Source organism: Dufourea novaeangliae, unplaced genomic scaffold, assembly GCF_001272555.1.
Source record: "Dufourea novaeangliae isolate 0120121106 unplaced genomic scaffold, ASM127255v1 scaffold21, whole genome shotgun sequence".
NCBI classification, from domain to species: Eukaryota; Metazoa; Arthropoda; class Insecta; order Hymenoptera; family Halictidae; genus Dufourea; species Dufourea novaeangliae.
The window spans coordinates 7,062,641-7,085,736 of record NW_015373910.1 but is presented as its reverse complement, the minus strand read 5'-3'; the positions used below and the strand labels follow the sequence as shown (position 1 = coordinate 7,085,736).

At 43.1% G+C, this 23,096-nt stretch overlaps 2 protein-coding genes across 2 annotated transcripts; one reads left to right on the top strand and one right to left on the bottom strand.

The window, feature by feature from the left end:
- Positions 1–1,923: 1,923 nt before the first annotated feature.
- Positions 1,924–6,415, bottom strand: LOC107193956 (micronuclear linker histone polyprotein-like). The gene is made up of 4 exons (XM_015583496.1): positions 6,326–6,415; positions 5,423–5,587; positions 2,590–5,190; positions 1,924–2,112 (listed from the first exon to the last, which is right to left on the bottom strand). The coding sequence occupies exons 2-4, from the start codon at positions 5,584–5,586 to the stop codon at positions 2,073–2,075; spliced, it is 2,805 nt and encodes a 934-aa protein (XP_015438982.1). The 5' UTR covers position 5,587; positions 6,326–6,415; the 3' UTR covers positions 1,924–2,072.
- A 9,698-nt stretch (positions 6,416–16,113) lies between these two features.
- On the top strand, positions 16,114–22,622 carry LOC107193955 (RING finger protein 207-like). The gene is made up of 9 exons (XM_015583495.1): positions 16,114–16,209; positions 16,379–16,633; positions 17,448–17,596; positions 17,692–18,482; positions 18,991–19,338; positions 19,464–19,749; positions 19,938–20,327; positions 21,883–22,154; positions 22,236–22,622. Exons 2-9 carry the CDS (start codon positions 16,404–16,406, stop codon positions 22,620–22,622), a joined length of 2,853 nt encoding a protein of 950 aa, XP_015438981.1. The 5' UTR covers positions 16,114–16,209; positions 16,379–16,403.
- Positions 22,623–23,096: the final 474 nt, after the last annotated feature.

The window sequence follows — 23,096 nt, the reverse complement described above, 5'->3', positions numbered from 1 at the left end:
CCAATAATCGTTATCGAATCCGAATATAAAATAAGATCGTAACTCTATAATTTTGTCAGGAATAACAGTATTGTACTTAATACATAAAGGGCGTAAACGATAGCATGCTTTTCTTGAAATAGGTCTCTATGTGACACAAATGCTAATAAGTCTGTCGTGTACCTCGTTTGTGATAAGGAAAAAAAAGAAGAGGTCAACATGGTGCACAGCCAAAAACAATTGGTCGATGTTTTTTGTCGACCTTTTGTGTTCGAACGGCGACCAATTTTGCTGTTCGAGATCATTCTTGCAATATCTTTAGTCGTTATTAGTGTACCAAAACCGTAAACCAGTGAAAATCATATCGATCCTGGGTAAACTCGCGTGTAACGATCGACTGGGATCACTGCCAAAGATATTATCAAACGATAAAGAAACGAACGAATGACGATGTTACCGTTTTATCGTAACTTCTCGTCGACATTCCTTCTTGCCATTTGTGTGCGTGCGTAATACGCGCATGGACTGCGTCCATAATGTAACTATGATAGAGAATCGATTTATCAAACTGACATATAGAGATATTTTGATCTATATTTACTGAAAACAGACTTTTTATTTATCTAACGACTAGTAGGAGTAACAAAACGAAAGTAATCGTCGAGCTTGACCGCTTTCGAATTCGGAACTTGTAACTTTAGTCCCGTACTTATCGTCAAGACTATTCGACGGAGCGTTATAACCGTTACGAGTATACATATAGTTGGAAAAAGCGGCGTCGACACGAGATATCTTCCAGAGTCGCGTAGAACTTAGTTTTTTACATGAGGCTTTATCGGATCACGCTGTCTGTAAGCGTAATCTTCGATTGTTTCAATAATCGTACGTAATTTATTTTTTATTTTTATACACGGTGTCCCACAATGAGCGTGTCCGTAAATTCGCTCAGATTGGGACACGGTGTGTATATACATTCATTTTTTCGCCATCAACGAAGCCATTTCTACACACAATCGAGTCGTCCAATCGTATATATGTATTTAGTACATTTTAGGGAGATTCATTATTTAATCTGTATTGCACCACACGACGCACACGCATATCGCACAAATCACGAGGTGTTTTTGAATGTAACGACCTTTAAAATGCTCTCTCGTTCAACGGGCGATTGTTTTTCTTATAGAACAGTCGAGACTTTTTTCAGGTTGTACCTTGTATTTCATCGGATCATTGTAATCACGACTGCACACAGAGTATACAGTTACTTCTTTAATACTGGATATGTATGTGAAATCATCACCACGTTTTTTTAATATTTAAGCCGAATCGCCGTAATGTACAAACCGCGAGATTGAAACTTTAATAAATTCCGTTCTCTTCTCTTTACCATTTAAGTCGGTATATATATCTTGCGTGTGTAAGTTATTCCACATACTATTCTATGATAGTATTCTGCATTCCGTTTCTTTAATCTGTCTCAGTCTTGATAAGCTTTCAAACAGTATACTTTTTGTGTTTCTGCAAATACTTCTTATCCTTTATAAGGTTCAGTATTTATAATGGAAGTAATTGTTCTGTTTAGTGGCAACTGTTTTCAGAAAATTTAGAGTTATATCTATCCCATAGGAACCTACTTCAGTTTCTTTAATTTATCTTCAGTCCTAAGAAGCTTTCAAGATACTTCTTGTCCTCTACAGATTTGACTATTTATAATGAAAGTAATTAATCTACTAGTTTAAGTGTCCACTGTTCTCAGAACATTTGTAGTTACACATCTGTCCTATAGGAACCGAACCCAAGCTCATCTATGAAAGTGAAATCATTCATGGAATCTTCAGGAACTACCTCGAAGGTAATGAACACACTGTGTCTAATTTTGATCTGAACAATTTATTCAGGCAAAATATATCTTTCTAGGTACAGGCGATACAATTCTGTGTCTACATCGGATACATTGGGCTGTACATTAATATACATATCGAAGATTGTTGCGATTACAACGGTGCGGGACTATTACACTAATAACAACGACTAGAAAGCGGATGTTGGAAGTAGCGGATCGTTGTTTATCCTCGACGAGTGGACTTCTTCGTTTACCATAGGATGAAGCGTGGAGCCTGCCTTATCACGTTACTGCAACACACCATTACACCATGATCTTATATAATTAATTCTATACTTGCTTCTAGGAATGATAATTTAACAAAATCTTTATTCCGAGAATAATGAGCTAAGAACCCTTAGTAATTAAGGAGTTCAATGCAAGAGGGCGATATACCACAATAGCAGTGTTGTAAGATATTAAGGCTTTTCTGAAAAGTAGTGTATTTTACAGTACGTACAATCATCGTGCAGGCAGGAATTTGGCTACATATATAAATACGAGATAATAACTGGACATGAAGGGGTGCCAGAATGAATAAAAATCTCATTTCTCAACATTTTGTGGTACAGCTCCCTCTTGCATTGAACCCCCAAGTGTGAAGTAGCCATTTATAGCTTAGTAAATGAATAACCAATTTAGGTTAGTAACTGAAGATCATTATCATAGTATTTTAATATTTTTAGTAACTAATCAATATATTACCGATTCTGTTGACGATCGCTTACCTAATGAAAGACTGTTTCCCATTAAATATGGATAGACCGTAGACAGCACAGAGACCAATCACAATTGCCTGGCGTACTACTTCAACGGTCATGCTGTTCATCATTGAACTGTCTGCTTTCATGATCTCCGGCGTACCCAGAGTCTTCATCCTCGAAGGGACATCATCGACACGGTTCAAGCTTCCACGAGTGAAGGATTTAGGATCACGAAGAGAGTCCATCGAATCTTTCCTTGAGTCTCGATAGACCTGCTGATCCACTTGGCGGGATCGTCTGGCATCGTTCAAGGATCTTCGAGGAGTTATCAGTCTTTGTCTCAGTTGTATATCATTCGAAAGATCACCGATACGTTGCTGCGATCGATTAACATTAATCTTTTGTCGTAGGAATCGTTTCGAGTCCAAGTTCCTGTCAATCTTCTCGGCGAGGCGTTCTGATCTACGATCACGGGTTAGATCTCTAGCTCGTCGTTCCAATGTCCTGGCGACGGGAATACGCGATTCACGGGCTAAATCGATGCGATTCGATATTTCTCGACGGTCTGAACGAAGTGTAGATCGCTCTGAAGCACGACGATCAGTTCTAGTTTCCTCACGATTGATAGAATTGAACGATCTAGAGGACCTTCTGGATTCTACGAGTGCTGCTCGACGCTCTGACCTTTCGTCAGTCCTGATTTCTCTGCGATTACTGGCATTGTCCTGGAATTTCCTGTCCATGGATCGTCTTGAATCAACAATAGCCCTCCGTTCTGACCGCCGATCACTGGATAGATCCCTTACTCGTCGCTCCAGGTCGCGTTTAGATGTCCTAGCCGAATCGATTCGAGCTCGACTAGCTGAGATTAATCTAGAACCACCTCGTCGTTCCAAATTATCGATCCTGGAACGATCCACACTAATTTCTCGACGTTCTCCAGACTCGAGGGACCTAGAATCCACAGTTACTCTGCGTTCGGATCGTCGATCACTGGATAGATCCCTAACTCGTCGTTCCAGGTCGCGTTTAGGGGATTCGGTAGCCACGGCAAGACGAGTTCGTGATTCACGCATGTCACGGGCTACGTTTAATCGACTGATCCTTTCTCTACGTTCGGAATTGTTGATCCTTGAACGATCAGTCCTGATTTCTCGACGATTCACAGAATCGAAATCGGTGGATCTCCTGCGTTCTGATCTGTCGGCCCTGGCTTCTCGTCGATTCAGATCGTTATCGTTAGATCGTTGTTCCATAGATCTAGAATCTAGAAGTCCTTTACGTTCTGTTCGTCGATCGCGAGATAGATCCCTGGCACGTCGATCCACGTCGCGTTTAACAGTTTCAGAGGATCTAGCAAGACGAGCAAATCGATTTGTCCTCTCTCTGCGATCGGTATTGTCGAGTCTAGATCGTTCAAACGATCTCAGAACAGAAGATTCTCGTCTTTCGTTCGATCTAGCGTCCGATCGATGATCCAATCCACTAGTTCTTTCCCTTCGTTCGCTGCTTCCCTGGCGTCTCTCCGATCGTACAAGGGATCTACGGTCCAAATCGATTCTAGAGTCCCGTCTGGTTGTCAATTGTACACGATTTCGATTGTCTGTGGTCCTTGGGGAACGATCGATCCTTTCACGACGAGAATCGGTGGATCCAAGGTCCATGGATCGTGTTCGAGAATTGAAATTTCGTTCGCGACGTTCCTCTAGGCTCACGGATCTCTTCGACAGTCTTCGTTCAGATAGATCGTTTGTAATTCGCGAGTTCTGACGATTAAGGGATCGAGAATATTGTCTGGTTGTTCGTTCCGTACCACGTGATCCAGAATCAGGTTGCCTGGTTCGAACGGATCGCCTATTTTGATCCCTTGAAGCGACAGAATTGCGTCTGATGTCCAGAGAAGATCGAACGTTTCCACGGTTTTCTTCGAGATCTGATCGAACAGAGGATCGTCGATCTTCAGCCCGTCTATCCATTCGATTTACCAAGTTCCTTCGACGATCCTCGCGAACGATCTCCTGTTTCTCGCGAATACGACGTTCCATTACCGGTTCTCGACGATCCAGGGATCGTGATCTACGTTCTCGAATCTCTCGACGGTCTTCCTGTCTCATTCCACGATTTGATGTTAACTCTCGTCGTTCCACGGAATACGATATACGATCCCTGACGTCAAATCGATCGTTCGATTTTGCTTGTCGTTCGAAAATCCTGCGTGCAAGGGCTTCACGATTTTCACGACGATCGACAGCCGATCTATGTTCGGTGTTACGTGATCTACGGTCCAAGGATCGTGTGGCGAGACGACCATCGAAATCCATGGATCTAGAAAGTCGAATCTGATCGGATGAACGTCTCTGGGAGTCTTGATTTCTGGTCCCGAGCCTGGAGGAATCGGTTGTCTCTCGACTGGTCAGTCTCCTAGAGTCTCTTCTTGATTGCAGACGGTTACGGGAGTCACGATCCAAGCTTCGTGATCGAGAGATCCTGAGAGCATCCGGTAGGGGACCAGCCCTAGTGGTTCTGGTCGCTAGAGATGCCTTTGGAACGCTGGTTTGAACCTGGTCGAGGTTCGCATAAGAAGGCATCTTGGTGAAGGGACTGAAATTTGGACAGGCATCCACTCTGTGAAGGGAGAATATGATTAGAATGGATGGTCTTGAGGCACTGGGTGGTAGAGAAAACATGGTGGAATTTGAAAATGTAGTAGTTAGTGACTATGGTTAGTTTGGAATGAATTAAGACACTTCAGGGAACAGTAAAGGTACTGAATAAAAAGTATATAACTAAAGTTATTGATGGAATTTAGATGTCAGTGGAATATTAAAAATTTAAGGGATTGTCAATGTCGTCTTACTCATGGGGAGCTTGATGTTGTAGTTCCGGTCCTGCAAGACTTCCAGCACGGCCTTCCTTGTCCCGAGATACCAGGCCTAGTGTCAGACAGGCCAGTGACACTATCAGAAGACCAATATATTGCCAAGCCCTTACTGGCAGCGCAACGTGTCTTGTGCGCCGCATCCTATTAGAAAAGAAGTTAGCTACTGAAAAGTCTTTTCCACATTCAGGCAAACTGCTATATACATACGGTAAATCCTCAACGAGTGTTCGAAAACTCCTCGGCACTGAACATTAAATATTTCATAAACGAATAGCCATACATGGCTGAAAGAAATATCATTGACTTCAAAATTCCAAGCTCTATCATTGTCCTAAACCTCATTAGAAAGTCAGCGTTATACCTGGAGACCTCTGCTTGTCAATGACGAGGAGCCTTCGAACACTTATCGGGGATTTACTGTAGATATAATTTCAGGAATGAAATAATCAAAGTAACTTTCATCTAGGCTTCAAGTACATGTAAACGTTCTTCATATGTACCTTTATGATTTTATGCATTTATAGTGTCTACAGTTTTCTGTTTTATTCTTAATTCAATAAGATACTTAATAGGTGAAAGAAATTTCTACTTTTGTTCTTCTCTTTATGACTTACTTTATAAAATTTTACATAAAAATCCACAGTCTATACAGTGATCATACATGAACACAAGGTTTTCTGAATATATTTCTGACCTTCACCTTTAACTAATGTCTCAATACTCTACATTATTAATTTTGTATTAAAAGTCTAATAAGTTTATAACATTCTAATAGCCCCAGAGGCATAATTTTAATATACTATAGAAGATATCAGAGACAAGATTTTCCATGTGCCTTAATTATTTTATTTCTGTTTTTTTTTTTGCATTTTCACTTACCTGTTCGTTCTTTCCACTCAACAAGTCGTTGGTTTTGTAGGGGTAGTTTCGCCGTAGTCTCAGTGACTTCAATGCTCGGAGGGATCGTTGTTACTCCTCGGAGCTCCAGAGAGCTGCTGATGCTCCTAGCCCCGAGGTGTCGAGCTTTTATACTCGCGGAGATCTCACGGAATTCGATAGAAGTTCAATTCACTGCTTATCAGCGACGACCACATGGGACCCAGTGCCCCGATACGTGAAAATCACCGTGAATGAAAATCGAGTCGGCCGATATATACCACGGTGGGGCAAACTAACCGCGAACGCCTCCGTAATCGGTTAACCATCTGGAAAATTGCAAGCCCCACCGGACACCTGTGCGGACGCTGATATGTCGGTTACCCGGTTGAGTTTCTGAGAAATCGTTAGATTGATCCCTCGACCAATCTGGACCATTTTCTTATCGAGTATCATATTTTTATTACGGTCATATAGTATATGTGAAGTGTAGAAAGAGTAATGGAGAATGTCTGTTTCAGTGGAGGCAATTGAATTTCAATTTTTGTTGTGGTGTTAATTGATATTCACTAAAATGATGGGAGATTGTGGAAAAAGCAGATCAGTCTGTAAAAGAGTTTGTAATAGTTTAAATGTTTGAAAAGTAGTATAGTGATTCAATGAAAGTATAAAAACTGTAAAGTAACGGAATCAATTAATGATTCCTTATAGTATTTTTTCTTTATCTAGAATTATTTCTCATTTGGTTCAAGACGTTTTTTTTGTAAAAGTAAAGAACTTGTAAAGTAATGAAATCAATTAACAATTCCTTGGGGTAAGATTTCTTTCGTTATCTAGAATTATTTGTTATTGCGGTTTAATAATCTATCCTTTATAAAGAAATTGTATAGTAAACAATTAATAATTCCTTAAGGTAATACTTTTTTCTTTATCTAGAATTATTTGTCGTTGTGGTTTAATTTAGGTAGCAGTATTATAACCCTCAGGATATATTTAATTCTATACTGATTGCGTTTGTTCAGTGACTTTAGATGAACGTGAGTTAATTGATGAATAGATTCTTTTAAATTTATAGGAATGATAAGAGGAATATTTATATGCAAACGACGTTTACCAAAATATTCAATTGTTCTCCGAATAATATACAAATTTATATTATTACTCGTTTACAGTAATACATAAATTAATTAACAAATTTTTCAGTGACTCTTGGCTTCCTTTTGAAGTCACAATAAAACCAAGATGCAAAATAAAACTTATTAATATTGATATATTATAATTGTTTCTATAAATTATACCCATAATTATTTTAAACATGTATCGGATGATTGCACGAGCGTGTACAAATTCATTGAATAAACAAGCATTAGTTATTGTAATGATTTTAAAGGTAAAGCTTGTTTCTTCCTTCTAATAAATTTTCTGTTACGTTTGATACATCAATACGATACTATCTCTCAAATTATTAATAAATAAACAATCAAACTTGACAAATCACTGTTACAAAGATTCAAATTGAACTATCTCTATCGTATTAGCGCACTGCGCCGAACGCGGATAGCATGATATTGTAGTCGCAAGGGAGCAATTGAATCGAATAGACGTATTCTACCGTAACGCATCGTATTGTATTTCAAGCTTTTATATCATTATAATTTATACGTATACATATGTATATTCCAATAAACATACGTCAGTTAATATAAGCTTCATTTCATCGAATTGTCTTAAATATAACTGCATATACAGTGTACAATCTTATACTAATTATAGTTGTCTGGTTCAACAGGTTTCTACAGAAACTAACTACTGCCTACGTCTTTTAAACTTGGGCTGTAGTAGTATCTGCAGAAACTGCCATGGGTGCTGGGGTTATTATCTAATTTCTTCACGGGAACACGCACAAGCGTGAGTCCCAATTCGAAACGTGATCCTTTATCGCTGTTGCTCGTACAACTCTCGAGCTCGGTCGCATGTTGCTCGTGCAACTGTCGAATTGGGACTGACGCTTGTGCGTGTTTCCGTGAACAAATTGGATAATAACCCCAGCAACCATGGCTGTTTCTACAGATACTACTACAGCCCAAGTTTAAAACATGTAGGCAGTAGTTTGTTTGTGTAGTAAACCAGAGACCCGTGAGATGAGACCGTGGGGTCACAGAGCCCCGGAAACATGGATGAAGTCACTGGGTCACCTCAAGCACTCCTTGTATACTTCATATTTAGACAGGTCTCACGACGTTATATGGACAGCATTTGATTTGACCCGGCACACGACTTGTAGCTGAAAGAATGTAGATTAATCTCCAGTGAGTGGCAATAACAATAAACGACCACAACACTGTTAAAATCGCCCTTTATTTGCAACGGTTGACACTAGCTCGTCATGCGTACCCCGGTTAGTTCACTTTGAATAGTTTTTACACCGTTATACGGATAGCTTCCGTCTAAGTAAAGCACTCGATTTGTACCTGAAAGAACGCAGATTAATCCTCTGTCATTGAAAATAACAATAAACGACCAGAACACTGTTAAAATCGGATTTAATTGCGGAATACCACTATTTTTGACTGGTGGCGCCACCCGTGGCGAATCGCTGAAACTACTAGCCAATTTTACGCTAGCAGTTTCACCGATTCGCCACGGATGGCGCCACCGGCCAAAAAAAATAGTGGTATTCAACAATTAAATGCGATTTTAACAGTGTTCTGGTCGTTTATTGTTATTTTCAATGACATGAGATTAATCTACGTTCTTTCAGCTTCAATCTGAATGCTTGATCAAGACGTAACCTGTCCATATAACCTTGGAAGAGCTGTTCAAAGTGAACTAACCGGGGTACGCATGACGAGAGACAGTGTTAACCGTTGCAAACAAATGCGATTTTAACAATGTTCTTGTAATTACTAGTGTCCAGCCGTTAGAGAATAGTAATCTACGTTCTTTAAACGTTGTATCTACTGCAAAACGAAGAAGAATCATGCCCGTATAACGGTTTAAATGCGATAGAAACATTTTGGCAACCGGATTGCCGCTCCAAATTATATCGACAGGTGAGTGAAAATTTCTAGTGATGGAAAAATGCAAATATCTCAGTAAATAAGCACTTAAAATGAACGTCATTAGTCTCAAATTGTCCCTCGGGACTTAATGCATGGACCCAATAGTGCAGAACCCCTGAATTAATAAAATTAGTTATGCCTGTATTACCGTAACCTGTTATAGAGCAACAACCTACACAGACTTGGGGTATGGGCAGTGGGTCTGTACCTATGGTACGGGCAGTGGGCCTGTGCACTAAGACTGTTTGCCGATCCCTCTGGTTTCTATTGAGAAGCCAGATATCGGACGTGTTTAGTCTTTGCCTGGTAAGTAGGATTCTCGTAAATAAAGAAAATCTACTAACCACCGTCCAGTAACTGCTAAATCTACTAACCACCATCTCGTAAATATAGAAAATCTACTAACCACCGTCCAGTAACTGCTAAATCTACTAACCACCATCTCGTAAATAAATAAAATCTACTAACCACCGTCCAATAACTGCAAAATCTACTAACCACCGTCCAGTAACTGCAAAATCTACTAACCACCATCTCGTAAATATAGAAAATCTACTAACCACCGTCCAGTAACTGCTAAATCTACTAACCACCGTCCAGAAACTGCTAAATCTACTAACCACCATCTCGTGAATAAAGAACATCTACTAACCACCGTCCAGTAACTGCAAAATCTACTAACCACCATCTAGTAAATTTAGAAAATCTACTAACCACCGTCCAGTAACTGCAAAATCTACTAACCACCATCTAGTAAATATGGAAAATCTACTAACCACCGTCCAGTAGTTACTGTGTGTTAGTGTTAGTGGTTAGTAGATTTTCTTTATTTACGAGATGGTGGTTAGTAGATTTTGCAGTTATTGGACGGTGGTTAGTAGATTTTCTTTATTTACGAGATGGTGGTTAGTAGATTTAGCAGTTACTGGACGGTGGTTAGTAGATTTTCTTTATTTACGAGATGGTGGTTAGTAGATTTAGCAGTTACTGGACGGTGGTTAGTAGATTTTCTATATTTACGAGATGGTGGTTAGTAGATTTAGCAGTTACTGGACGGTGGTTAGTAGATTTTCTTTATTTACGAGATGGTGGTTAGTAGATTTAGCAGTTACTGGACGGTGGTTAGTAGATTTTCTATATTTACGAGATGGTGGTTAGTAGATTTAGCAGTTACTGGACGGTGGTTAGTAGATTTTCTATATTTACGTGATGGTGGTTAGTAGATTTAGTAGTTACTGGACGGTGGTTAGTAGATTTTCTTTATTTACGAGATGGTGGTTAGTAGATTTTGCAGTTACTGGACGGTGGTTAGTAGATTTTGCAGTTACTGGGCGGTGGTTAGTAGATTTTCTTTATTTACGAGATGGTGGTTAGTAGATTTAGCAGTTACTGGACGGTGGTTAGTAGATTTTCTATATTTACGAGATGGTGGTTAGTAGATTTAGCAGTTACTGGACGGTGGTTAGTAGATTTTCTTTATTTACGAGAATCCTACTTACCAGGCAAAGACTAAACACGTCCGATATCTGGCTTCTCAATAGAAACCAGAGGGATCGGCAAACAGTCTTAGTGCACAGGCCCACTGCCCGTACCATAGGTACAGACCCACTGCCCATACCCCAAGTCTGTGTAGGTTGTTGCTCTATAACAGGTTACGGTAATACAGGCATAACTAATTTTATTAATTCAGGGGTTCTGCACTATTGGGTCCATGCATTAAGTCCCGAGGGACAATTTGAGACTAATGACGTTCATTTTAAGTGCTTATTTACTGAGATATTTGCATTTTTCCATCACTAGAAATTTTCACTCACCTGTCGATATAATTTGGAACGGCAATCCGGTTGCCAAAATGTTTCTATCGCATTTAAACCGTTATACGGGCATGATTCTTCTTCGTTTTGCAGTAGATACAACGTTTAAAGAACGTAGATTACTATTCTCTAACGGCTGGACACTAGTAATTACAAGAACATTGTTAAAATCGCATTTGTTTGCAACGGTTAACACTGTCTCTCGTCATGCGTACCCCGGTTAGTTCACTTTGAACAGCTCTTCCAAGGTTATATGGACAGGTTACGTCTTGATCAAGCATTCAGATTGAAGCTGAAAGAACGTAGATTAATCTCATGTCATTGAAAATAACAATAAACGACCAGAACACTGTTAAAATCGCATTTAATTGTTGAATACCACTATTTTTTTTGGCCGGTGGCGCCATCCGTGGCGAATCGGTGAAACTGCTAATCAATTATATGGCTAGTAGTTTCAGCGATTTGCCACGGATGGCGCCACCGGTCAAAAAAATAGTGGTATTCCGCGATTAAATTGCGATTTTGATAATGTTCTGGTTGTTTATTGTTATTTTCAATGTTAGGGGATTAATCTACGTTCTTTCAGCTACAAATCGAGTGCTTTGCCAAGGCGAAAGCTGTCAGGATAACGTTGGAAGAGTTGTCCAAAGTGAACTAAACGAGGTACACATGACGAGATACAGTGTCAATCGTTGCAAACAAATGTGATTTTAACAGTATTCGGGACGTTTATTGTTATTTTCAATGACGGAGGCTTAATCTACGTTCTTTAAGCTACAAATCGAATGCTTGGTGAAAACGAAAGGGGCAATTTTTTGAGATATAAATCGTTAAGGTACTTTAACATTCGGCGCGAACTATTGTCCGGTGGCGCCAGCGTCCCCGTGTGGTGTGATCGTGGGGTCATGGAGCCCCAGGAGGTGGCACCAGAGACCCCGTGTGGTGAGATCGTGGTGTCATAGAACCGTCGGTGGATGCGCCAGAGACCGTGTGTGTGAGATGTACCCTCGTGAGCAAAGTTATTGAGATATCTGACTATTGATTATTATAAAACAGATCAGAAAATTATTCGAGATAAAGATGTATGGAACTACTGAAAATTACTTTAGATTCCTTTTCCTTATTCTGTAAAGTCTTTGATTGGAATATGAATGCTGCTGGAAGTATGAACATTTTCACAGGAGAATGATATAAATGGAACTTTAAAACTTTTTTAAGTGTTACAGTCATATTTCGTTGGCCTCCGTATTAGCGCACTCCGCCGAACGCGGATAGCATGATGTTGTAGTCGTAAGGAAGCAATTGAATCGAATTGACGTATTGTACCGTAACGCATCTTATTGTATTACAAACTTTTATATCATTATAATTTATATGTATATTTGTATATTCCAATAAACATACGTCAGGTAATATAAGCTTCATTTCATCGAATTGTCTTAAATATAACTGCATAAATATTGTACAATCCTATATTAATGATACTTGTCTGGTTCAACAGGTTCTGGGAGAATCGATCTCAGATAACACATGACGCCTTAAAGACGCCTATTTTAGGTCTAAGACGTCTTTAAGCCGCCTTTAAGGCGTCATGTGCTGTCTGGGATGTGTATCTTTGCACCCTGCTGCAGTTTTATTGGTAAGTCTGTCCGGTTATGAATTTGAGACAATCTTGTTCATCGTTATAATTAGAAACTCCCGAAATTTGAAGCGCTGATTTGCGTTGTAAGAGGAATATTTTGGCGGATCAGACAAATTTCAGCAGGTTAATAGTTGCGTTTAGTTTAAGTTGTTTTGTATTAATTGCATTAGAGTATTAAGATAATATTAATTCTAACCTGAAGAACGAAGACGTCCGACAAGGGATTTTAAATTAATACCGATAGCATGAGACAATTAGTTCAGTAGATAACTTGATCAAATAAAGGTAATATCCGTCCTTGAACAAATTTGTAAATTATTTAAAACCATCAGAAAGCTTAGAATCTTTGTTTGTGATTTACAAGAAGTCTCATAATGCCTGAAAATTCGGTCAGATTGCGCTAAATGTTGGCCTCGAGGACCCATACGATCGCCACGTATGTCAGGTTGCATCGCAAAAGGAATAATCGTGGAGACATGACTCGTGAGACTGGAGAATACACCCGATATTACAGAAATGTGGTGGATGTGCAGTAATTTCCGTGATGCCTTGCACGGGGGATGAATTTTTTGGAACGGTTTCCGGTGCAGCCCGAAGGAGAGATGCACATTGCGGTTAACGGAGACAGGGTGGAGAGGGAGTCGCGGAATTAGCATTCACTGACCCGTTCGAGGGTCAGCTAACCACTCTCCCTGTATATCACTGGTTTATATAGGCCTTGTTTTTCTCTTGTATCTTGTGGTTAGACATACGATATTGGAATTTTAAAGAGCTCAATAACAACTTCTAATTACTTTACCTAATATCGAGGTAAAACTCATTTTAAAAGACGGCCTAAAAGTAGACCACCTAGATAGCACATGACGCCTTCAAGACGGCTTAACTCCTTACCCTATGATTTTCTTCACGTTTGCAGTCGCCAGAATTACTTTATCATCAATAATTCCCCAAAGACAAAAGGAATTCGTGTACTTATCGCAATTGTACATTTACACTAAAAGTTAAATATTAATATCAGCAAACTAGTACTTCAGTTTGATACAAAGCAAATGAATAATATTTCTGTTTGTTGAATCCATTTTGATATCGTCACCACGAGTCTGACTCGATGTTATAAGGCAAGGGGTTAAAGACGCTTTCAAGACGGCTTAAAGATGCCTTAGACGTAAAGTAGGCGTCTTTAAGGCGTCATGTGCTACCTAGGCATAGATCTAAAAAAGTTCTTATTGTCATACTACGCAATCCCCCAACGGTACCAATTGCAACCAATCGAATCCTCCGGAAACGTTAAATCAATCAGAGATTCGCATCGCCCGTGAAACAAGGCCCGACCACAACGTGAGTGGTTAATTAATCAAAAAGCTACTCGGTGTACGACGGTCCAGACATGTAAGTTCGAGCCCAATCGGTCGATTCTGGCCCGTGGATGAAGCACCCCGACTAAATACACGTTTCGCCATCGCGTCCTTCTTCCGTAGGATCTTTTAAACGATCGATAGGGAGAGGCTCTGCCGTCGCTGCGCCGTTTCCCTTCCGTGGGCTGGCCATTGTCGCGTACAAAGAAATCCAGGAATCCAAGCGGAACAGATCGAATAAAGTCGTTCCAGCCTCGCGGAATTCGTGGATAAAAAAGAAGGACGGACACCGTTCGAGACGAAGGGGACGGCGTGGACAATCGTCTGGCGATGGAAATAGCAGAAAGAAAAGAAAGAAAGATCGCCGGAAAAGGGGGTTAGCGTGCTTATGCAGTCACCAGCCTGCCTCTCTTTCCAGCGCGTTCCCTCTTCTGTAGGTTAAAAGAGCGCACGCGTCTCTCTGGTGTGTAGCGCGCGCAACTACGCTTTAGAGGCGTAGAAGGGTGGCGGGAGAAGGATTCGGAACCCGCGGAATTTTCAGTATTATACACGGTAGACGGTAGTTCCCCCGTCGCGAGGAGACGAGTGGGTGAAAACTGCGGAACGAGAAGCCGCCAGATACAAAGGGGAATATGCATAATCCCTGCTTCCCTTCTACCGTTTCTTTCTTTCTTTTATTTTACTCACTCTTTCTCCCTTCCACCCTTTTTTCGTGTTTTCCCCTGTTTTCGACGCTTTATGTACTACTACGCGAGAGTCACACACTGTCTCCTCGTTGCGGAGCGGTCTGACTCGGTACCAACGGCTCGGTTGCGCACGTTTACACATACAGACAGATCGAATGTATAGGTATATGTGTATGTATACATGTTATATATGTATATCGGGCATATAGATCCCTGCAGGAGTGCAGAAAACGGGGCGAGGACGTCGGGGTGCTGGTCTCTCACGCACATAGATCCCTAGCTTGGTGGTGCCACACTCGCGCAACCGGATGGACAGCGAAGGCTTCGAGTACACGCTGGATCATCTGAAACACGGAATGGAATTAGACGTCTGTTCTCGATAACATAAAATACACATCTATTTTTGGCAGAGATAGTCTTTTTGAGAGGGTTAATATACAACACCGGATCAAAGGGCCTTCCTGTATGATTTAGTTATCCACGTCTGAGATAAATACAACAGCAAGGTGTCAACTCTAAAACCACTAAACCCGTCAAATTGACAGATTACAGAATTTTTAATTTTCAACTACTAAACGTCATATTAGTGCTTTTAGCGGAATTTATGTATACACTCACGGCTGGTAATTCCACCGTTAAACGTTCTCGCTCGATAGTCCACTTGTTCGTAACAGAGTTGGGGAGAAGTTTATTCGAATAATACACAGTGAAAAGCAGCAGTATCTAAAGGTGTCGTTCTGATCTTTAAACAGTTAATGAGATTACATAATTGTTCGAGAAATGTCAATTCATTTATAAAGAAGTATCATTTTATTACAAAAATTGAAATGTCCACGTTTAAACAATTAAAAATGACGAAATACTTTTTTTTATCTTTTATTCGTTATTCGAAATTTTTTATCTAGATTGCTCATCTCTGGTTCGTAAGTTCGCGAGCGGGGGCGAAGCCTCGAGGCCATCGCTAAGGGGTGGGCGCGTACGCGCCACTACCAACCCCCACGCGCTTACGTCAAGAGCGGGATCCATCCGTGTGGAGAGACGGACGCGCGTACTGTGTGCACACATCTACACCCTCACACTGTGTGCAGCAGCAACGATGGCCGCCCGTCCTCCTTTCTCTTTCTGTATGTGTGTGTGTGTGTGTATACGTACCACCCAGCGTGTGGGGTGGAAGTGGGCGAGATTGGTGGCACAGGCGTCAGTGACGTCAGAGCCGATCGTCAGGCGCAAACGGGGTTGCCTACCAAAAACTACGTTAGAATGACGACGACGAGCGGATAAACTACCCATCAGGGTTTTCTGCGCCGGGCGGGCCAACGGTCTTGGGGGTAAACACGATTCTGTTTTTTTTTTCTTTTATACTTTGCCAGATCCGTTTCACGTCGTTTGAATAATTATTCTGTGTCGGTTCATGGGTGTACACCCGGTGGAACGTGCGAAAGGTTGGAGGAGTGTCCAGAGAAGAGGCTCAGATAGTGGTGTGTCTCTGGTTTCCAGGTGGCCGCCGTTGGTTTCACCGACGATGGCGAGCTCCGGGTCGGCGGTCGACGGTGTCGGGGTAGGTGAAAATGACGGTACGACAGGTGTATCCGGTGGTGGCGGTGGCGGCGGCGGGCTAAGGAACCCCCTGATTTGCGACGTCTGTCACGATTATTACAACGAGCCGTGCCTGCTGTCCTGCTTTCACACGTTCTGCGCCCGATGCATACGCGGGCCTCACCTTGATGGAAAGGTCTCCTGTCCCATCTGCGGGTAGATAACAACGACTGTTATTGCATGGCGTCCTTAGGGTGGGTGACGATCCCAGGTCTGGGTTAGGTTTGGCTTATATCTGCATGTTGCATTGTTCTCCTAGTTGCTCCTAGTAGTTCCTCTTTGTGCGTGTTTAACTTGGCTAGACACCTGTGCACTGTGAAGGTATTTGGTCAGACTTTGAGAGTATGATGTATGCAGTTGTTAGTTATGTACAGTATTGATAGTACAATGTAGTATGTCCTGTATGCCATGTGCATTGTATGATTCCTTGTTGATTCTGATTTCTTGCTTCGTGTTGCTTTATCTGCTTAGTTCTGTAGTTAATGATAGGGCTCTAGTAGTTCTTCTTGTGCATGGCTTGTCAAATTTTTCATTTTGAAGACAGAATCTGAAACTTTGTAGTATGTTAGGTGGATTGTGGGTGGTATAGTGCTTGAGAAAGGTGTTGGTAATAGAGCTAGGGAACTTGAATTGGTTTCTACATTTAAGTTTAGGTGAATTACCATGTGTTCGTTAGCTCTGGTAACAATGTGTACCGTTGTTTCTGATTTTCATTAACTGTTTGATTGGAAATGTTCATGACTGTACATGTAGTAAGTAGTATGCATGTTATGAATAAATTATGTATCACGGAACACCTATGCTCATTATCAGAATGATTTTTTCAAGTTTCCTCTTGCCACAAGCTACTTCTATTGATCCTTACTGTCACATGAAAATATCTTCACTTCTTTCAATCTTATCATTTTACTATTCTCTTCTCATACACTACTTCCATTCCCAAAAATTAAAGACACATTACTGTGTACAGGCAACACACGCAGCTAAAAGATGGAACACAAGTACCACCGTCCGATCAGCTGATACGTCAGCTAATTGAGTTGGCCAACTCCAAGAACCCACCATGTGCCAACTGCGACAAACGGGACAAGTCTACCATGTTCTTTTGTACAACATGTGGTATGTAGCAAAGACCTGTGTGTGTTCTCCCCTAACAAACCTTAAAAACGATACGTCTAAACCACCTATCACCATCTGACTTTCCTTGAACTTAGGACAAGCCCTCTGTACACACTGCAGGGAGCACACCCATCGCGCAAAGATGTTCTCCTCGCACGAAGTGGTGCACATGAGCAAATGCACCAAGGACACGCAGCGTCGTTGCCAAACCCACGGGGAACAGTACATAATGTTCAGCCAGAGCGCGAAATGTATGCTTTGCGCCACCTGTTTTCGCGACACGCCACCCGAGTCTAGGTTACACTGCATGGACATTGAGAATGCTTGGCAGCAAGCGTCCAAGAAAATGGAGAGAGCAGTGAATTCGATTTGCGAGCTGCAGGCCGGCGTGAAGGATGGTGTTCTGGCTCTGAAGTCGCAGTTGGACAAACTACGGCACAGTTTGGATTCAGAGACGAGAGCGTTGAACTCGTTCTGCCAGGGGATGCAAGAAGCCATCACAAAGACACACGGAAGCACTCTGACGGAGCTTCAACGACAGTTCGAGACCAAGGACAGGATGGTCCGTGGACAGTTGCTCTCGCTGGGCAGCGCGCTTCCGGTGTTACAGATGCACCTGATGTTGTGCACCGCGTTTACCAGCGGCGCGACCAAGTATCAATTTTTGGAGCTGGCCCATCCGATGCTGGACCGGCTGGGCCGTGTCGCCCAATTGGTGCACCCATCCAGACCGCCGTTGCTGACCGCCCATCTGAAGACCAATTACAGAAACGATTTCGCCAGTCAGGTAGCTAACCGCTATTCGGCCTGGCCAACTCTCTCGACTTACAAAAACTCTCTCCATCTTTCCGTTCATATTACAAGTTTCTTTTTCACTGCATTTCTCGTGCACACTTTCTGTGTAAGTATTTTTGTTGACAGGACTTTTACTCTCGATATTATTATGATGTGGCTTGTAATTGGTATATGGTGGTAGTCCGTAGCCAGATTAGACAGAGCGGTGCTGGGTGTTCTGGATTAATGGGGTGTCTACTTTAGCGCAGGGGTTCGGTAGTAGACTGCACGAGGTCTTCGTACCGCGATAATTCTTTCAGGCACCGCTCTTTAGAAAGTTATTCACGAAGAGTGTGCTTCCTGGTTTTGGGGCTAAAAACGAGTTATTGCTGGATCTGTCCCCAAGGTAGGTTCTGTCGTCAAGGAACACCTAGCACTATCTCGTAGCGCAACTGGCCTGTTCGCCAGACAGACAACTTTCCGTTTCCCCGCTAGTGTTCTTAGCAGGTGGTAGTCAGTAATATCGAACAGTTTACTCAGACCCGTTTAATAAAAACGATAACACGGTTCCACCGATGGATGATCCTGCGTACACGTGAGACGTTTCTCTTTTCTCCGAGCAGAGCAGCAAAGCTCCGCAAAGGATCCCAACGAAGGGCGTGTCCGAGGCAGGACCGTTCTCCAACCATTGCAGGTCGTTCGACAGTCAGCTGAAGGAATTGAATCAACAGTTGCTGACAGTGAAGGAACGGTTAGAGGAGCTTCATCGGGACGTGGCGCTCTTGAGACGGGCGAACACACCACCGTTGGGTATCCGTTACGAGCACGTGGCCAAGGATTGTCGTCTATTGGAACATCAGTTGGAGCATCACCAGATGGAATTAGAGAGACTTAGAACTGTGTTCGACGCATTATGGGACGAACAGTTGTGCAGGATTCATATAGAAAAGGAAATCTTCCATTCTCAGGTACTGTTCAAGATTTCTTTTCATCCAGATAACAATCTCCACTTACATCCGTTCCTCATTATTCTCTATACGTTACTCTCATCCTGACAATGATCTCTGAATGACGAATTCTGACTCTTTTGTAGATGAACGACATACTGTCGTTGAGGAATCAGGTGAAGCAGCTGCAGAACCTTGCCCAACAGCTGCAACCGTTCATAAAATCCTTCACAACGGGGGTCACGGCCGCTGAAGTGAGCATAGCAGCCTCGGACGCCGCTAGTAATCAGGATTTACAAGTGTTGCTGGATCATCTGGCCCGTTTGCGGATGCAGGAACCGCCGCCGCAGCCGCAGACCCCGGCACCGACCAAGGATCACCGACATTCGCGCAACACTGCCAACAGTGCCGACAATATCCTTTATATGAAAGGTATATATACCAATGGGTTGAAAGTCAATATTACTTTCCTTAGGATTAAAGCGCTCTGTATAGTCCTTGGATAGATACCACGTCTGAACACCCAATCTTCACTTCTCCACCTCGACCAGGGAATAGTCTGAGAACCCAATGGTCCCAGGAAATTCAACAAAACGTTGATCCCGAATTTTTATTCGCAGAAACGAAGGAGATGCCGACGCGCTGTTGCACGCCTTCCGACGGGGTCGATGCCGTTCTGGACCCAAGCGGGAACATCGTGATCTACGGGCCTGTCAAGACCACGGACTCCAAGAGGGGCGTGCTCAGTCAGCTGATAGAGAAGGCCCGTGGCAAGGAGGACCGTAAGAAGTCGCCCGGGAGGGAGGAGGGACGCGACCGTAGCCAGAGCCGTCGTTCTAGAAAATCACCGGACGGCTCCAAACCGAAAACGCCACCGGGTCATACGCCGGCGAACAAAGTCCGTTCGCTGTACCGTTCGCTGAAGAGCGGCAGCGGCGACAATTCCGCGGAGGGGCTCGACCAACCGGACCGATGCGCCGACTCCCAGCAACCACAGTCACACACGACTGGTAAGAACAAATCCGTGAGGCTAGCGTGCACGAGTAACTAGTAGAGCTCGGGGCTGATGGTTCGGCCCCGGACCTGAGAATCAGGACAGTGTCACCTCTCTCGGATCCGACGATTGTTGTTCCGCCACAGGAATTATGTAGATAGCATTATAAAATTTCAAAATGGAAATAAAACCCTGATGAACGAACACGAGAATTATTATACTTCGTGCCCAGTTCAAGGACCAGGCCCGCAAAGTGTTTGTCTCTTCCGGAGGAGGCGCGGGATTTGTCGAATAATTAACGAGATTCGTGCATGGACGCTTTTGTTGTTAAACAGACGAAGATAATGGCCCGCTTGTGGGTTTAAAGAGGCGAGGATTCTTCATTTCTCCATCCCTCTGGCCCAGACCAATTGATAGATCCTGAAAATGATTATCGATATGGGAATGTTGATAAACAGTCACGGGGCTGATTAAGCTACTCTTGACTAGTACCGTTAATGAATCTCGGATGGGACGCTCGAATTATTTTTCCCGCGTATAACGAAACCGCCGTTACCTTTGTCCCGCGGGGCACTCGTCGCTCGAGTGTACTCGCCGAACACGTCATTCGAATCACAATTGAAACACAGGCGGGTGGCATTCAATTAAAACCGGCGTTCGATTGTCTCTCCCCCCGGAGCCATTGAACGCGGTACGAAACGATCAGACAAACAACTTGCAGAGTAAATTAGAAACGGTGCATGTGGCTCCATTGAATTCTGTTTGGACTGCTGGATTTCGTGCATTCTCTGTCGCGTCGGGAACAATTAATGGTCCTGGGGCGATCAACCGTGGGGAACATTGTGCGCCTGAAATCGAACATTGGATGTAGTTTGTTGAACGTCCAAGTGAAACATATATTTCAGAACTTATACTATCCATTTAGACGAAGGCATATACAAATGAGGTTATGTTGTCCTCTTTCAATTCTGACGTATTTTTGCAGGATGCTAGTGTACCGACTCTTCAGTCAATAACTTCAGTGTTACAACAATTAAAACCATAGTTAACCTCGATAATGTACAATGGACTCTTCATGTATTGCACACGTACTTTCACGCACACGAATTTGCATACGCTGTCCCCTCCAGCAAGATCTCTTGCGCTTGCGCTGGGGCCGGGGCAACGACCCCAGAATTTAGTATGAAGGCTCTCGGTATATTGCCGGTTCCAAGAATTTTCTCTTACAGCCACGGCACTGTATCAAGAGTCCACTGTATACTTCGAATGTCGACGTACAAATTACTGCTGATTAGTACAAAGTATAATCGGTCCCTCCAAGTGTTCAGCGAATCCCGTTTAAAAGTCCCGTTCACAAGTCCTCATGTAGGACCCCCTAAAGGTACGTTTTCACGTGACAGTAAATCGTGACTTATGACTTTTGTCGTCGTAAAAAATTATATTTCACGTGACATTGGTTGACATTGTCATACAGTGTCGCGACACCAGAAGCCATGAATTTGACTGAAAACGTACCTGAACTGTCCCCAGTCGACGAAACGGTCCCACTCAAGCGATTCCCGTGGTTCTAGCTGGCGAGGAGGGGGAGTACCAACGGATCTCTGAGGCGTCCAGCCTCGGCGAGGCGAAGAAACGTGTCCAGGCGCAGGTGCACGCGGTCCCGGACGAGCCGTCGATCCCGACTGGTAAAGGTGTCAAAGTGTACCCGGCCAGCGACTCGGAGGATGTGTTCTACGCGGACGAGAAAGCGTCGACAGAGGTTAGGAGACGTCGTCGGGCCAGTTGCGACAGCCTGAGCACCACCGGCTCCGGGAGCCGACGTTCCAGCATCGCCGATGGGACGGTAGGTCAATCCGTGCAGGATCCCCGGAAAACCCTGGTTGTATTGATCGGGCCCACACCGAAGTCGTCGTCTCTGGTGCAGAAACAACGTTCCTGGGAAACGTTCCCGCGGCTGAAGAACAAACGGGGCGACAGCGCGACCGCGTCGTCCCTCGGACAGCTGAAGAAAGCGGACAGCTTCGAGGGCCACGAGGAGGCGGTCCGAACACTTGTGGCGGCGGTGCAGGAGACCAGGTCGCATTCGGAAGAGCAAGACGAATTAAATAACGACGAAAGATTATACTCGGGAGTTCGTATATATACCGAGGGATTAGTCAGGGTGAGAAGGTTCACGAGGAGCTTTCAATTAGGTGTACCCGGTCCAGATAGCCGTACAAGTTGTCGAGGTAATAGGGAGATCCAAGCAGGATATCCTCCACTCTTCTTGATCCGTGTGTCATCCAATATTGTAGTCTGGAAAAGAATATGATTACCATACCACTCGTTGGTATTGAAACACAGGGTATCGCGACTCGAGAAGCTTTCTTTTCTTACTTGCTGTCACGCCGATTTGAGGTTACAACCAGCGAATCACGAACGAGAATTCTACCAGTAGACAGAAACCTTCTAGGCTGCATGTTCGGCTATCTGGGAGGGGAAGTCGAGAGAACCCTCCAGAAAACACCTAGAATACACACACATTCGGGAAAGTAATTATCGAAGGACTTATTACCTTTCGAGCATTAGTAACATTGTTATATTAGTAGAGGAATATTGTTACGCAAGAGGTTACCACGTGGGGGTTCGTTTTACGACCATTTCGAACGTTTTACTAGAGATTAAAAGATACGGGACAGATGAACGATGATCAAGAGGGCATTTCGCGTGATGTATGTATATATACACAATATGCGTAGCAATCGAATCAAAGGGGTTGTTCGTCTGTCGAACAAAAAATGGTATC